The 17235-nt window shown below is 39.7% G+C and overlaps 1 protein-coding gene across 7 annotated transcripts in view; it reads right to left on the reverse strand.

The window, feature by feature from the left end:
* Positions 1-1759: 1759 nt before the first annotated feature.
* kirrel3b (kirre like nephrin family adhesion molecule 3b) overlaps positions 1760-17235 on the reverse strand; it is a 219663-nt gene continuing 204187 nt past the window's right edge. The window contains exons 15-20 of one of the 7 annotated variants that reach the window (XM_086080584.1): positions 16773-16971; positions 13602-13709; positions 13082-13165; positions 12667-12782; positions 11945-12031; positions 1760-7176 (exon numbers count right to left, since the gene is read on the reverse strand). In XM_086080584.1, the coding sequence (XP_085936710.1) occupies positions 6715-7176; positions 11945-12031; positions 12667-12782; positions 13082-13165; positions 13602-13709; positions 16773-16971 (1056 nt within the window). In that variant the 3' untranslated portion in view covers positions 1760-6714. Of the gene's footprint in view, positions 7177-11944; positions 12032-12666; positions 12783-13081; positions 13166-13601; positions 13710-16760; positions 16972-17235 lie in introns of all 7 variants that reach the window. The other 6 variants (XM_086080582.1, XM_086080581.1, XM_086080588.1 and 3 more) reach the window with 6 other exon arrangements.

The following is a 17235-nucleotide window of genomic DNA, read 5'->3' on the forward strand; positions in this document are numbered from 1 at the left end:
GTGGTGCCAGGAATCCCTGATTATTATTTTTTTATATATATATGTGTATCAATTAGTTAAAAAAAAAAAGTTTTCATATATAAAAAAATAGTTTTTCAATATTCTTTGTAAATATTTAACATATGCGAACCCCTAGGCGAATGACTTTTCCTGCTAAAGCAGAGGCAGGAGTCAGTCAACCTAGAGTCTAATTTGACATGATTCAAGAGTTTGGTTAAAGCTGCACCGACCCATAACAAAAACAGCCCAAGGTAAACCATTCTACTATGAGTGGTAAAAGTTCGCACCAGTTGCAGCTCTCGCTAGAGAGTGGAGGTTTCTCGACCAACCAGTGCTTGACCTGAAGAGGATCACTTCCCCAGAGCCTTGCACTGAACTATGCTGTTTAAATTGCATATATTTCAGTTGAGTGTATTATTTCATGTCATTTCGTCATTTAGTTGTAAACTCTCTCAATTTTGAAAGTATTTGTAGTTTAACTTGCCCGATTGTGACCTCGCTGAAGTAAAGCACGCTGCTGGCTGAGACTTGGAGCTTGTCAAACCTGGAACGCTCCATTCCGTTCTACATGTCATCCTGGCAACCTTTGCACAATATAATCATGTCTCCTATTGCACCGAGGTGACTGTTCATTTAATTGGACCAAGTGCACTTCTTCTTCGTTGGTCTCAGCAAGTTCTTCTTCGGGTCGGTGCACGAGGCACCGGAACAGGGAACTGCGATTTTAGTCCCGGTTCCAATCCATTCTTGAGACTTGATGCCCAACTGTAGCAGTCATCTTTATGTGAAATTAAGAGAGAGAGAGAGAGAGAGAGAGAGAGAGAGAGAGAGAGAGAGAGAGAGAGAGAGAGAGAGAGAAAAAAAATCATATTTGAAGAACCCCTGCAGCCTCATGTTCCCAAATGGTGGCTTGCGTGATGACCTTGCATGCTGGATGCGTCATGTGGGCCATTAATGATTCATGCTATTCCCCCAAACATTGTATATTTGTTGTAATATTTATGTACATTTTAAACTTTTAACTACACCAACAAGCACATTTAAAAGGTATGTGTGCAACAGTAGTAGCACAGCAGGACTATGGAATTTGTTTTTATTCATAAACATCACATTTGATCTCTGATTTGTTGGTGTCTTACTTTTTCTAATGTTAACTATTATTTTCATTAAAAATTATACAGCTGTGACAGTCAGACCAATAATGGTGACAAATCATAAATATGGGGCAGTATTTGCTCCGCTACAAAAAAAAAAAATTAATATATTGTTTAGTACACCTGTGTGGCCCAGTACCAAGTGGCTTGCAGACCAGACCGGCGGTAGAGGACTAGAAGCCAAAATACTCAATTCCATCAAAGCCAAATTGAATTCATGTTAACTGATTGTTAAGTGCTATACAAAGCCTACCGCGACTTATCATTATCTAATAAAAATCTAAATTGTATTCATTGACATTATATAGAAGACATATATTGTAAAAAAAACATGTTTCTAATTGATGGCTATTTAAATGAAAAATACGTACTGACATTTGGAGATATGTGTGTTTGATTCAAAAGTGTTGATGCAAGTGCTGTACATAAGACACACTGCTTGGTTTAGCTTGTTTATGTAAATACTTTACATTTGTAAGTATTTCATAATGTGCAGAGAATATATATATATATATATATATATATATATATATATATATATATATATATATTGGCCAGCATGTAAGGAGATGGTGATTTTTTCACTGAGAAAATGTAGACAAAAACAAACTCAAACATTGTCTTTATTCTCCAAATATACAGAGCAAAAGCGTCATAGAATCACAGACCAGTACAGTTAAAATACAACCTTTTTCTCTCTCTCTTTAATTCCATACACACAGGTAGGCCCAGTGACTATAAACAGCCCCAATGAATTTACACGTTGACTTTTCATTCTTATCATCCCCTTCGTTGCCTCTTCCAAACCAAGCTCATGTCGTGTTTGCAAATGAGGATGCTTTCAGAACAAGAAATGTTCTCATTTGAATTACAAATATGTTGCAGTTGTTCTGTGACCTAGTGTATATTGTATGCTGCATACTGAACCACGGCCATCCCTGCTGGGCCTGTCGAAAACCTTTTAAACGATGTTGGCTCCACTCCTTTTCTTCCTTGTACACACAACATACTGATTATTGTTTTTTTTTTACAAAAGAAAAATGAACTGAGAGCGAAATAGATTGGAAAAGCAATTACACACTGAAGAACTAGTTCTTTATGATGAGCTCTATTATAAATATTCCTTTATCCACTTTCCTCAAGACCTAGAAACAGGCTGTAAACAAGTAACAAGTGGCCTTGTCTCTCTCTGGCAGGCTCCACATCCACTCGTGCGCAGTATAGCACAGGCTCAAGCTCATCTTTGGCATCTCTGAAAAATAAATCACTTTGCTATTGTTTCTCCTATCAGGGCAGGGCAGCACCCCCCTTGTAATTGTTGTGTGTCTTTGTGTTTATTCACCTGTTGTACCCTCGCCTCTGCACTCTGCACTCTGCTCTCTGCTTGATGTCAGACAAACAGGAAGCAGCAGCCGGCGAGGCGTCTACAGGTGAACAGGGCGCTTGGGCTTTGACTCTTTCAGCGTTACATTCAAGGCCGCTGGATCTGCGGCCATGGGACGGTGAAATTGGGACAGGCGGCTGGCCTATCAAATATTTATCACTTTGCTGTGCACTCGGCCTGTTCTCTCAAACAAGAAGGGGAATTGTTTTGGGGGGGGGGGGGGGGGGGTCATTGCAAAAGCTTCGCTGACAAAGAAAACGGGAGCTTTTGGACGATATGTGTTGTTTTTACATCTATGGGAGTATTCTGACAACGTGAAGGCATACTGCAACTGTGCGGTAACATTAAGATTGCCATGACGCAGCACTGCATTTTCATTCAGACTAAGCAATGCAGTGCAAGACCTTCTGGGAAAGAATGCCTGAAGGATACCCAGGCAAGACCGGCACATTTTAGGCCAGTTTTTAGTCTCCCTCCCTATGAAAAAGCAAGCAAAGAAATAAAACACAGCCAGCCAGGATGAAGTATTTCAAAATCCTTGCTTACAGCAATTGTGTAGAAGTTTTCATTTGTTCTATATTTATTTTGAATCACAATATGATGGCTATTTATTTGCAAGCATTAGCAAGCAGCGAATGATGGTTTTTTTTTTGTCAGTGTTCATTAAATGTTGCAAATAAATTCTAAACATGTTCATGCTCAGTGCGATGCCACCCTTATAAGAAGAAATGAAATAAATACATATGGTAAAATAAAACAACAATTGTGCCCCCCCCCCCCCCCCCAAAAAAAAGAGGGGAAAAAAACCAATGGATATGTTACCAAAGTAAAGTCTCAATGTTACAATTTGCTGGTACCGGTATTTGTCACCTATTACATTATATTTTTTTGTAAGGGAATAAAGTCATAAAGTAATTTTAAGAAAAATGAATGTTGAGCTGCCATATATTGATCAGCCATTATTGTCAAATAAAAACACCTTTTATCCATGGTTGAACAAACTCAACAAATGAACTTCTCAGAACTTGTGGAGTTGAAAATGTGTTCAAATTTTCTGTCTTGCAACATGACAATTAAATGTTACAACTCTTTTTATCACGTCATTCTTTTTTTTTTTGTACTACGTATATAGCTCCTGAATCTGTACTGAGGGGGGGGGGGGGGGGGGGGGGATACCCGCACATAGCAGGGAGAACGCAGTAGAGAACATAGCCTCATTAATTTATTCAATCTTCCAATTTGTGCTTTACTATGTGGCAAGATATGCTGATTGACTGAGGTATAGATTCTATAATTCTCAGAAAAGTTGGTCATCACGTGAAGAAATAAAACTGCGGTAGGCATTTCTCCGAGGGGCTCAAATTATCATAATAACCTTGTACTTCATCTCACTTCAAAGCAGTCGCAGCAAAGCTCTCTCACGTTCTCATTTCTATCACCAGCCTCTCGTGTGTTTTGCTGCACATGCCTTCCCCGTATAGAGTGTGGAGGGGATACGGGAGTGCTCACTAAAGGTCAACTTTCATGTCAATTTGTGAGAGAGAAAAGCAGAGCAGAATGAATTCATGTAAGTGAAATGATTGTCTGTACAGTTTGTATCATGGATTTGATGAGCCTTAATGTAATTCAGTGTAAAGACTGAAAAAGAAAGAAAAACGGGAGGGGGGGGGGGGACCTATATACAGGGAAAGGCAGTGTTTCAGAAATTTAGATACAGTCTGCTCAGCGCCAAACTGGATTAATTTATCAGTGTTGAAATTGAGCCGTTGTGCCGGAAACTGTGGAGACCAATCCATTTATAAATGTACATTCCACGCCACAAGGACAGTGTGAAAGACTATTCACATACCAGTTTTAAAGTGCTGTTGAAGAAATGCCAGACTGGCGGTTCATTGGAAACCTTTATCAAGATCATCTGTATAATGCATTAATTGCCGTCGTTTACAAAAGTGCACAAGCCGTTTACTCTTGAGATCTGCACTTTAATTATGTTTACAAAGCCCAATGTATGGCCAAATGTGCCACTTTGATTAAATCACATTGAAATGAAGTTTACACAAAATCAAGATATAATGTCCAAAATTATCATGAGTGACAGCATTAATCACACCACTTGTTTTTATCTATGTGTTTTCTCTGGCATTTGTACTGCAGAACACCCTAAACTCCACTTCAGTATTATACAACACAAAGCATGACAACAACACTTGACAGGTTCACTTTGGAACCTTGCTTTATGATTGCTTTTGTAGATGCAATTTATGTTTATTCTCTGTCTCTACTCTCCACTAAATGAATTCAAATTTAGCATATACAGTGCATAAACAAATAAAAACAGAAGCACTCAAGCATCAGGCAAGGCCTCTGCTAAGGCTTTAGCACTTGTCATCTACAAAATCAGTGGCTTAACTGAAACAACGGCAGTATGGGAATGTCGCTGCCGTGTATCCAGAAGAAAGTCAAGATTGATTAAATCTTTTGTTGGTTACAGTGTTGAGGGGGAAATCATCAGATGAGCATGTTTAATTTGCACAATCTGAATGAAACCTGGTTTGACAGCTTTTGATACAAAAAACACAGGATTTGTTTTTCCTTTGAAAGAAATATATATACGTATATTGTGCATTCTAGTTTGAGTACCGAGCACAATAATATGACTTGAAATTTATTGTGGTTTGCTTACATATTTTGCTATAACCAACACAATTTTGCCTTTTTTTTCAATTGAAAGGGAATGCATTTTTAATACGTATCACCTTGTTGCAATTTTAAAACCATTTTCAATATATTTTTAGGGTGACTACTCGGGATGGGCAATTTCTGATACCAGTAATCGATATAGGGCCGATACCTGATCTTATTTCAAGGTATAGGTACGCAACGGCTACCGATACATTTTATGTAAACAAAGTGGTCAGTACTTGGTATCACTATTGGCATAATTCAAGAGTTGAGTACTCGTACTGGGATCTGTTTTGAAAAAGAAAGTGGTATTGAAAATCCCAAGTGACTCCAATTCAATGAAATAAAAACAAAAATCAAAGTCAAAATCATAGCCAGGTAGTGGTTAGTGGAGATCAAATTTAAAAACAGTCAAAAGAAAAAACTTTTAAATTGGACTTCTCTGTTAGGCAGTAACATCTTAGCGACCAGATCCTGTTCCACCAGTAACACTCACCACGCACAGCAATAAAACCACAAAAATAAGAATCGTCATGACAAAATGTTTACATTTCATTCAATGTGTATGGCTGATGACTTCTGGTCCAAAACAAGTTAATTTACAGACTGCATTTAGTTCCAACCCTAACCCCATAGAGGATGCTGATATAGAATAAGCCTGTCTTACAAAGTTCAAACAGGCCTCAAGGCAAAGTAGATATACGTTTTTGGGACAATGTGAAGCACTGTTGTCTTTATAAGATTCAGAAAATAATTTACAGTCATTATACAATATGTACACTGATATTCTTTAATCACAGCGGCAATGTAAAACTCAAGACTTGGGTTTGAAAATGTCTCAGCCCTTCTTTATCATCTTCTGCCTCTGTGGCCCAAATACAGCTCTTCCTCTAAATATGTCTGTGGGCATGCGGAGAAAGGCAAGTTTGACTCCACCTTTGTCGGAGAGAAGTTGCAACAAGCCGAGCTCAGAGCCAAAGGAGGTAGGGGGGGTCATGAGAGGTGTATTGCAACACCTAAAAACCTTGTGCACATTCAGTCATTGTGCTTGAAAATACAGTACATGAATGAGCAATGGGAACGTAGCTGACAAATGAATGTTTTCTCTCCAACACTGATAAGAATGATACTTTTTTTTCCAGAATGACAATCTTTAAAAAATGTATTTGCAAAGGGAGCAGATTATCAAACAAAGCCTGGTAGTATCACTTTTCATTAATCAGCGGAACAATTCCATGTGGTATATCAGTTCAAACTCCATATTTGGGCTGTTTCTGTGTTGGCAAACTGCTGCTGTGGCACTACTCAAGATTCTGAGTAAAAAAAAAAAAAAAGTGTAATTAAGCAACACGGCAGTATAAGGCTTCTTGACCCACATTTGAAGTCTTAACGTGATCAAGCCAGCCGTCTCCTGCGCCTCCAGAAGAACACATAGTTTCACACGAAGGCTGGTTCACACCCTGTTTAAAACACACATCCCTCACATTCTGCCTGTCAGACATGGGTCTGCATGCGCTTCTGGAGGGGCCGGGTTAGGTCTGAGTTCTGCGATGACGACTGGGAGTAGTGGGATGACGAGGAGGCCGACGCCTTGCTGTCTTTGTCGAACTGCACGTAGCCGTCGGGCTTACTGTAGCTGCTGACGCTGCTGTCGCACTGCGTGTCGATAAACGAACTGGAATCGCTCAATGAGCCGCGTTGGAATTCCCGCTCGCAGAGCTCAATGGAGCTGCTGCCCATGCCCAACACAAAGCGTTGGCTGTAGTCATACAGACGATTGGAGCCCGCTCCCAGAGTGGAGTAGATGTTGGTGAAGGACATGCCTGTCGGTACTCGCTGCTTGCCCAGCGTGCTTGTGTTTGTTGGATTCCTCCCGTCAGTGGACTGGTTCCCTGACATGGTCGGTGTCGGGTGCTCCTTGAAGGTATTGACGCTGTAGTAGCCATTTGTGGGGTCCTATTTGGAAAGAGAATCATGATATCAATGTTTCTTCTCGAGGGTAACGGTCAAAGCAAATTAAACTAGGAACTTAAAATAAAATCTGAATTGGAAATTCAGGTCCGCAAACTAAAAAGAAGAGATGGTCGAGTCCTGTACTTTATTGTATAAAAACTCACGGTATTGTATTAAAAAAAAAAAAAGAAGCTCTTATTGGGGGAAAAAGTCCAATATTGTGTTTTTGTATTGACAAATAAATAGTCATGTTATGTATGTCACATGTCATTGCCATGTGCTCCTATTGGTTCAGCGGCAAAGAAGATAAGTTGAAAAATACTTGCTGGTATGACGGATTTATGGGAGTAATAACCACCGCAGTGGCCAAAACATTCCTAATTAAAATTAGAATGCACTAATAAACTAGTGAAGGGAAATGAAGCTTCATGAAGCACTTTCAATACTTTTTTAATCCTATAGATGGTGCTATTGGTTTAAAGATAAAGTAATAGTGCAATGAAAATGGATTAATTTTCCACTGCATCTTTAAACCAACAGTTTCATCTAGAGGAGTAAGAAAATATCACAAGTGCTTCTTAAGCTTCATTTGTCCATCACTATAATAAATGAATCACCAGAGGGTGCTAGAACTACACAAATGGAATACAACCGCCCCTTTTTAACAGATGTTAAATATTAATGTCATATGTTAATATTGTAACATGACAACGACAATATTGTGGCAGTTTTAATATTGACATATTGCCGTTATCATTACATCCCTGGTATAAGGACAATGTATCGTTACTAGCGACTGCGATCAATACCAGTATCAGCCGCTCTATTGTGGCGGTTTCACGATCAGGAACGGCATGCATGTCTGACAGATGGCTATGAAGGATTTATTTATTTATTTAGTGTGTTCTATCCAAAATATGATTTTTTTTATTGAATGGAAAAAAAATAAGACCATTACCGTTAAAAATGTTACAGTATATTGGTATATATAGGTCTTTAAAATAATCTGTCATTGTTTTTTTGTTTTAAAATTTTATTTTTCAAAAGTACTAGTGATATAGGTACTTGATATCGGTGGCTTCTCATGAGTCGAGTACTAATACTGGTATCAGTTGAGTACTAATACTGGTATCAATCTGTCTGAAAAAGTGATATTGGACATCCCTTATATATATAGACTAGGGATGTCCAATATCCAGTATGGAAGATTCCTACTAAAAACAGTTTGCAGTTTTAGCACCTGTGCCGGTTGAGGAGAAGCACCAGTAGCTCAAGCCAAACTGTGACAGTGTTTTTACTTCCTGGACCTGGATTACCCATGAATAAAGGTACATAATTTCAACAGTGTACATGCTTAATTGTTGTTTCCTCAAAGCTCAACTGAAGCCACGGTCAAGCTCATTGTAATTACCATTCAAGAGGGCAAATAAATTAGGACACGCTGCAATGTGAATCACGGCAAATTATGACAAACTGTGTCAGGATTTAGTCAGCCCCATTCTAACCTTAAAATCATGCTTCTCGCTAATTAAGCGGGCTTTGATGATTCATAGTTTGGTATCCAATGTGTCACTGCAAAGTTCAATCACACACCATCTTTAATTGGAGCTAAACACATTGCGGTGTCTGCACGATCATGCGGGCTCAGCACCAAAATGGCTTTTGTGCCTAGAGCGGTGCCATCGTTTGCGCGATCGGCTGCCGGCACCGCACTGCCACTGAGGGTCCAGTTAGGGCTCGGGTGTTCATGTATGTGTGTTATCCTCATGGGAGTGGATGTGAATGTCAAGCATAGTGAGAGGCAAATCCCAAAAGAAGAGCGCTCATAATGGGGGGAAATGAAAGAAAGCCAGCACGAGAGGATACTTGTTATGCTTGTCACTATTGGACGACGGACATGTTGATTGTCTGCGTCTGGCCTTTATTTCTCATTCAGGACCTCCTTGGCCCTCACGTGGTGTGGGAAATAAAACAAACTGAAACCCCCAGAGAAAAACAGGTAAGTAGGTAAACATGGCAAAAACACACCAGGGAATCTGTGCCAGTGCTCATCTGACCAAAACACATGAGAGTCTGCAAAACCTGCAATGGCTCCACTGATAACCCTGACATTCCCTCTGGGATGTAGCCTATAGGAAACAATTACATGTTGTTCTTCTGTGCCACTTGCTCGCAGCAACAGACTGGTCACATCATCTCTGGGAATTGTTACGAGGGAATTTATCTTCAAGAATAAACGCCTACTGAATGAATCTGCCCAACTTGATTTACGGTTGCATTTAGATGCGAAGCACTTAAAGGGGAGGTAAACATTCATCCATTTTCTGTACTGCATATTCTGTTCAGGATCAGAGAAGCTGAAACCGATCCCAGTTGACTTACAGCAACAGGGGCCCAGTGGACTGATTACCTGTCAATCACAGGGTTGACAACCATTCAAATCCCACCTACAGGCAATTAATTTCGAGTCTTCCATGTGGGAGGAAGCCAGAATAACCACAGTGAAGCCACACTAACAGAATTGTTATGTGTTAAATCAGAAGAGACGCATTCCAGGACTGAAAGGACTTTTCAATGCACATGAGATTATTGGGAAAAACACATATGCTATATATCCGTTGATTCAGCAATTTAAATTTCACTATATGTCATTGACATTTAAAGTGAAAAACAAAAGTTTGAATAAAGTGAAGTGATTTTGCTTATTTGATAAAATACAACTTTAATAATTTCTTTTGACAGCAGTGGATAACTGGAACGACAAGGCATAACCACCACATAACCACAAATTTTACTGGAAATATAACAAAGTATAAAGCTGTAAAATGGGACGTGACGCGGTATAACTTACTGAGAAAGCAGATAAGCCACAAAAACAAAATAAAACAAAACACAAAAAAACCCACTCACACACAAAAACCTGTACAGTCTGCCAAATCCATTGTAGAGCACTTATGCAGGAGTCATGCACTTAAGGAGAACCGAACGCCAGGTGCCTCCTTCAGCACGGACTCATTCATTCATGTCTGCTCATCGGCATGTTAATTGGATGAACGGTTGCAAAACAACAACAGACATTTACTGCGATGCATTGAATGAAGAAAGGCTTGGTTGTATCTGACCGCACTTTAGTCTTACAACTTCCTCCATATGTGCAGGAGCATACTGACATCAAAGGACGTGTGCACACAGTGGCAAGATTGCCACTGATCAAACAAGATCATTTGAAGTTACACTCTGCTATCTAGTTTCTAGATTTAGCATTTCTTGTCTGTTGTTACTTGCGAACAGTCGGCTCAAGCTGTGTGGCTGTGACTCATGCTTTGTTTCTACACTGGCATACAATCAAAGTCTCATTTCCAACCTGATTTCGACTTTTCTTTTGGGTATGATTGCAGATTATTGTATGGATTGTGAAAACAACGTTTACATTTGTTTTGTTTTGTGTTGGAAAATTACAGTTTAATGGGAATAATCCAAGGCTATCATGAGCTGAATGTACAAAGTAATCTCTTTATGCTAGAATTGTTGTTATGAGTGTGTTTTGGGTTGGTCATGGGGTCACTGTGTTGTTATTGTTCTGTATTATGTCCTTAACCTCATGGATGTGTTTGTCACTCTTATTTCATCAAGTCATTCTTATTTTGTAGTTGCTATACAGTTGTTTTGTCCCTTACGATGATTAAGTTTTCAGTTGCTATGCAGACGCTATGTTTCTTGTAATGAAGAAGTTGGCGATTGCTATGTAGCTCTGCAGTTAATATGGTCCTGTCACTCTTATTTTGTCAAGTCACCTAATTACTCGTATTTTGTAGTCGCTATGCAGTTGCATTGTCACTTATGATGATGATGTGGTCACTTGTCAGTTGCTATGCAGTTACTATGTCCCTTATGAGTCACTCTTATTTTACACTGTAACAAATTTCAGTAAAATCTACAGTATTTTACAGTATTTAACTGTATACAGCAATGTATTATGGGGATAAAATGCATTATGGGTAAAAACAAAGTACGGTAATTTGCCGTATAATAAGCGGTTAAATACTGTATATTTTCCAGCAACTATGTTTTGGAATGTATATACAGTATGTGGATTACAGGTAAATACTGTAAAGATTGTTGGATTTTGGTAGGTATCTCTATAGGAGAGCAAATAGCGGACCCTGTATTCTCACCGGAGCAAGGACAAGAGTAATATTTTAGCGGGAGGGCAGTCTGCATCGTCTTCACATCGTATTTCTTCAATAAACATGCAACATTACAGCTAACATTCATTTATGTACAAAAAGATGAACCTCACGTGGAAATAGTGACTGCTTTTTGTCAATCCGATGAGAAATAAGAAATGTCCCTCAAGCACAAGAATGATAATACAATTAAAAAAAAATCTGATATTGAGTGGGATATGAAACGTGATTTCAAAACTGAAGAAGGCTACTTTAAGAGGAACATCAGGTTAATTAATACTCACAACCTCTCTCAATCCACTCTGCTTTGGGGAGGTAGTCTACATCTATACACTACATCTTATCTTTCTCATATTAACGGACAGTCAGGCGCTAATATATTGAACCCCCATCTGATTATTAAAACTAGACCTGCAGGGCACTTTCTGCCTCAGGGGCTATAATTGCAAAAAGAAAAAAAAACTCACATATGAAATAGGTGAGCCATTTCCTCTTTTTGTTGAACTCGATTTTGTGGCCCAAAGGCATTCCACTCCCCACTGCCGCTTTAGTGCCTTCATGCTGTCATTGATCAAGAGTTGTACCTTAATGTGCTGATACTCTTTCTCTTCCTCTTGCAAAACCTCCAGCTGCTTCAGAGCAGACTCCTGCTGAAACTCCCCACGTTCCACCTGCATGAAAATCAAGCAGTCTGAGTGCCTGTGGAATCTCTCCCATTCAAAGTACAAAGAATGTTACTGATGGAAGAATCACTCTTTTAGCACTTTTTCTTTTTTAGCATTAGTCAAAACCTTCAGTTGGTGCTGGCAGGTAACATTAATAATGCATACTTGGAAATCCTTCCCTTAACAAAGTGCAATTTTGTAAGTTGGCTTGGCTCATTTTTGTGCAGAGGAAGACGGGGAGACCAAAATCTTTTTCCTACAAATACTCCTATACCCTAGAGCAACATGCACAAAAACCTTAATCTTGGTATGGCTCCAAAAGGGTCTTTCTGTATCTTGCAGGCATGCCGTTATACAAGTACACCCACTATAGGATTAGCCAGTCAGAATAAACACCGGAAACAGTACTGCCTGCAACATCATATCGATAAATTTAGCCTCTGAGCCTTGACTACATGTCTTTTTGTTACGTCCTTACTCATAAAATAATGAATTCCACAGCTTTGCCTATAATAGTGCATTCATTATGCTAATGTAAGCTTGTAAAAGACAAGCATAGCTATAAAACCTAAATTTTCCTAATTTCGATTTGTGACAAAGAAGTCAAGAAAGGAGGGAAAGTAGTATGCTGTGACACTCACACTCACCATCAGTTGTTTCATGGAGGCGTGCTCTTCGTTTTCTCTTGCGGCGTTATGGTCCTTGTGCACGATTTCCACACGGATGTCATTTTTTGCAGACACAACTCCTTTCAGATCTGTCAGTAACAGATGGTACATGTATCTCAATAAGCTTGCATCAACACCATTTTGTATTTGTTGACATTCTAATTTCCCCTAGTGAGGTTTGCAAAATGACAGATTTTAGCGACATTTCCTGGGTCTTTGATAGACCCCCCCCCCACCCCACCCCAAAAGAAAGAACAATACACAACAATTATTAATCCCTTGTTTGCTGATTATCTTGTCCTGCATACATATGCAATCTCACACAACCTTCCATGCCGGCTCATTGTGTTAGGGACAATGCTGATGATACTGTCAGATAAATTCTTACTTTCTGTTTTAATTTTGCTTGCAAGTTCTCTCTGGTGAGCACAGATGGAGACGGGCAGTGAGGGCATAACCAGGTGCGCTTCCTCTGTAGTATACAGACAATAGACATGCTGAAGGGACCAGTAGCACATTTTGTTCGCTTCTTGGAAAGAGACAGTTGCTGACTGTCTCAAACCTGAGTCACTTGGTACATGGGTGGGTGGCAGTGAACATAGCGCGTGATGCAAATAGCCTCGAATGTGATGCAGCCAGACTGAGTTTGCGTGAAATGAGTCCTTAACGCAATCTGGCTCATAATCTTTGCAGCACAAAAAAGATGTCCATCTGAAGAAGGGATCTCATCGTCTGTGGAGTGTGACTGTTTTGCTCCCGTCATTTATTTTTATTTCAAAAGCAGCTTTTGTTTGATATAATGAAAAACAAGATCCGTTACAATAAATGGACATGTTGGCACGATGGAGGACTTAATGATACTTTAGCATGCATGTTTCCGTGGGTGTGATGATGACGAGCAGACTTACTTCTCTGGGAGCGGGTACAACAGAAGGCTCCGATGGTGCCCATGAGGACGATGAGGGCGACAAAAGCTCCCACGGCAATGCCGATGATCACCGCCACGGGAAGGGATTCTATAAAGAACAACAAACAGACAAGAATGTATCTACAGAAAGACAACATAAATATTTCAATATTTTAGCACACTTCATAAAGCATTGCAAGAAAACCTTGTGGAACTACATTTAGACAAGACAGTGGAGCTGTATAAATATCCCCCGTTGAAAAATCATAGCCATTTACAGTTAAATGTGCCACACATCTATGAAACACATCCCTCATAAAACCTTAATACGGTGCAAACAACTTTTTATGTAAAATCTTCAGTATACTTAATGGTCTGACAATTAAAAAAATAAGATAAGGGCTGGTAATATCCAAGTAATAAAACTCTTTAAAAAGTGACATGAATTGTCACTCAGTGTGAAATGAAGTTAACCAATAAAGTAATGTAAAGCAATAAAATACTTCTAATAACAAGTGAGCATACACGTAGCATTTAGCACAGGCTTCCTCAACCCTGGTCCTCAAGGGCCGCTGGTTAAAACGGACTAAGTCAAGAGCAGCTCAAAACAAGATTTAATATCGTATTTCTTGGGTCCTGGTGTCATCCTGGTGAAATTTGACAGCTGGTCTTGATTCTCAGAATGAAGACTAGGTTAGATTGGCATTCTTTAATTTGATCCATGTAAACAGAGTAACAACAAATCCAAGTTTGAGAACTGTTAAAATGACGTCTCGCGTTATCAGTCCCAAGATGAATACAATTATTGCGAGATATGAAGGACAAACCCTGAAAATTTCCCGTCATAATTATTTTAGGTGCTTGTGTGCCAGTGTGTGTTGGTTTAATGTGTGTCTGCACAGACGAGTAGCACACTGGAGGACGAGCAAGATCTCAAACCTGCGGGCAAACATCTCCAGCATTAAAGGTCCTCATCAAACACTTTAATGAGGGCCGGAGTTTCCCACATTTATGACCTCCTTGCAATTTTAAACTGAAGCCAAACAACCAAGTGCTCTTCCTACACCATTAAAGGCTGCTTAATGTCTCCATTGGTCAATGTCACTTGCACATAAGCAGCATATAATTTATCATTTGCGATAAGTGGGAAGACTAAACAACCTTCCCGGTGGTAGGGAGGAAAAGGTCAAAAGATAGAGGTATTAATTTTTAAAAGGGTCTCTTAACAAAGAAAAAAATAATTTAATGTCTCTATTTAGGATGTTATATGGGGCTAGCTTAACACAAGCCCACCCATGATTACTGCAACATCTGTAGAAGAGTGGTTAAGAATGTGGCCTATGACCAACACACTTTCACGTCTGGTTCCCTTGATGAGCATAAACTCTAACAGCACAGGTGCCCTTGAGCAAAACACCTAAGACCCTTAAATGAACATTGCTCCAGTGGTTTTGCTATGCTTACTACAGCACTCAGTCTTAATGTAATTAAAATGATGGGTCCAAAACAGCTGTGATGTCATGAAGCACTTCCAAAATGAATAAATTAATTAGTATTTTAAAATCACGAGAAGTCTGCACCAGGGCTCGTATGATACCGCTCACACTTGATGAGAGAAATTATGCTACATTTCATTTCAACAGACCCAAACCTGTCAAGCTTTAGCCCAGCTAAATTATGCACCCATTTATTCCTGGTTTACTAAGCTTGCAGAACGGCATATTAAATACAGGACCAAATGTTGCCCAGTAAAAATCTGACAGATACAATTGCAACCCGGTTGGTTACGCACATTGAGTTTGCGACTAATTTGAGGTGTTCAGCTGAGACTAAGAGCTTTTATAATGCATTTTTAAAAAGCAGTTCCAATTTGGGAGGTTCAGACAGCTATGCTGAATTTAGCAGTTATATTGTAACACTAGTCCATTGCTATAGCATTCATGTTTCCAAAGGTGGGCGCATCAATGAATTTTGAGCAACCACTTTGTGAGCAATCGTCAACAGTTGAGACTCCCTTCCGTTGTTGTCAATCCGTCAATATTTCAAGCCAAAACAAATTGTAATCGCCAATCCGTCAGTCAGTCAACGTTATTCTAACTGGGCTTCCGTCACTGCTAAATTATAGCCGCTTCATAGGCGCAGTCCATAAATTGTCAGTCCTTCAACGTTATTTTGTCTACTATTTTCTGCTGGGCATTGTTTCTTATGTTACTATTCTTTTCCTCACTAATATCGCCACATGTGCACACATAATGCCGGGAATATTGCAGCGCACACGACCAACGGACCCAATACTTCTCCTTTTTAGGACCCCTTAGTGGTTCAATAACCTGCCTGATGTAAAATGGTGCACCAAAGGACCCCTTAGCTGTCTAACAACATGCCTGATGTAAAATAAACAAACTGAGCACTAATCTAATGCTTGCATATATGTAGCAATAACGAGGAATTTACAAAAGGAGGAAAACATTATCATCATGGTCTGTAGTCACCCGAGCTCTACAACTATCAGTATTGGGACAGATACAAAAGAGCTTGGAGAATGGTGTGTTTGGAAATTAGTATAACTGGTACGTGTATGTTTACTTGCATTCTAAAGGAGAAAAAAAGAGTGGCTCAGCTGCAGTCACAGGAAAGAAGTGGAAGTACTTTGCAGTGTGTCAGCGAATTGGGCGGCCATCAGTGTTTACCTCATTTGTCTGCAAAACGGGCATCCGTCATTGACAGTTCGAGAAGGTCCGTTTGGTACTGACCTGGTTATTGATGATTGCATTGACTAGAAACCCACTTGCGACAATGCATAGTCCGTCAGTTTTTCAAAGTTTCCAGTCATGTGTTATTTGTCAACAAAAGGCGTGTCCGTCATTGTGGGATTGGCTGACCTTGCATCCATATTGATGGAATGCCCACCTATGCATATTTGAGATGAACTAATCTGAACCACAGTATCAAAACAATTGGAGTGCCATATTTGTTTTAACCTAACCAAACAAGTCAAGTGTGAAACAACGCTCTTAATAGTCAACATGACAACCTCATGTACCACAGTAATGCATTGGTCCTGACAACAACACACACAAGACACCACGCAAATTCTGTCTCTACTATTTGACGCCACATCCACATGAATTGGAGAAGAGGAAGATGGAACCTGTCGGACCTTGGCTCCCACCTTGTTCCTTAAGGCGTATGATCTCGGTGTCCGAGCCAAAACTGTTCCACGCAGTACAGTTGTAAATGGTCTGGAAGTCAGCTGGCACAATATTACTCATGGTCAGTGTGGAGATGACTCCTTCCTCTGTGGTGACCGTCTCCACGGTGTAGCGACCGGACGTCCCAGACTCCAAAACCGTCTCTTTCCAGGACCAGGCCTGTGAATGGATAACGTGTGAGATAAGGTAGATATTTGTATCGTTCAAACCCTGTGATGTAAGTGTATTAAGACATATGGAAGAGTAATGACTGAAGATAATGACACGTGAAAGCTATTGAAGCCACAGTAAAAGGGCTGGATGCCAACACAGCTTTTAGGTTAGTTAATAAAATCCTTTTCAGTAGCAAGAGTGAGGCCTTGTGGAAATGAATGCCACTTGATACAGTAGGAACATCACACTGACAGAGAATACAAAGTCTGG

Source organism: Leptonotus elevatus, chromosome 7, assembly GCF_054856555.1.
Source record: "Leptonotus elevatus isolate MCC_2025b chromosome 7, RoL_Lele_1.0, whole genome shotgun sequence".
NCBI classification, from domain to species: domain Eukaryota; kingdom Metazoa; phylum Chordata; class Actinopteri; order Syngnathiformes; family Syngnathidae; genus Leptonotus; species Leptonotus elevatus.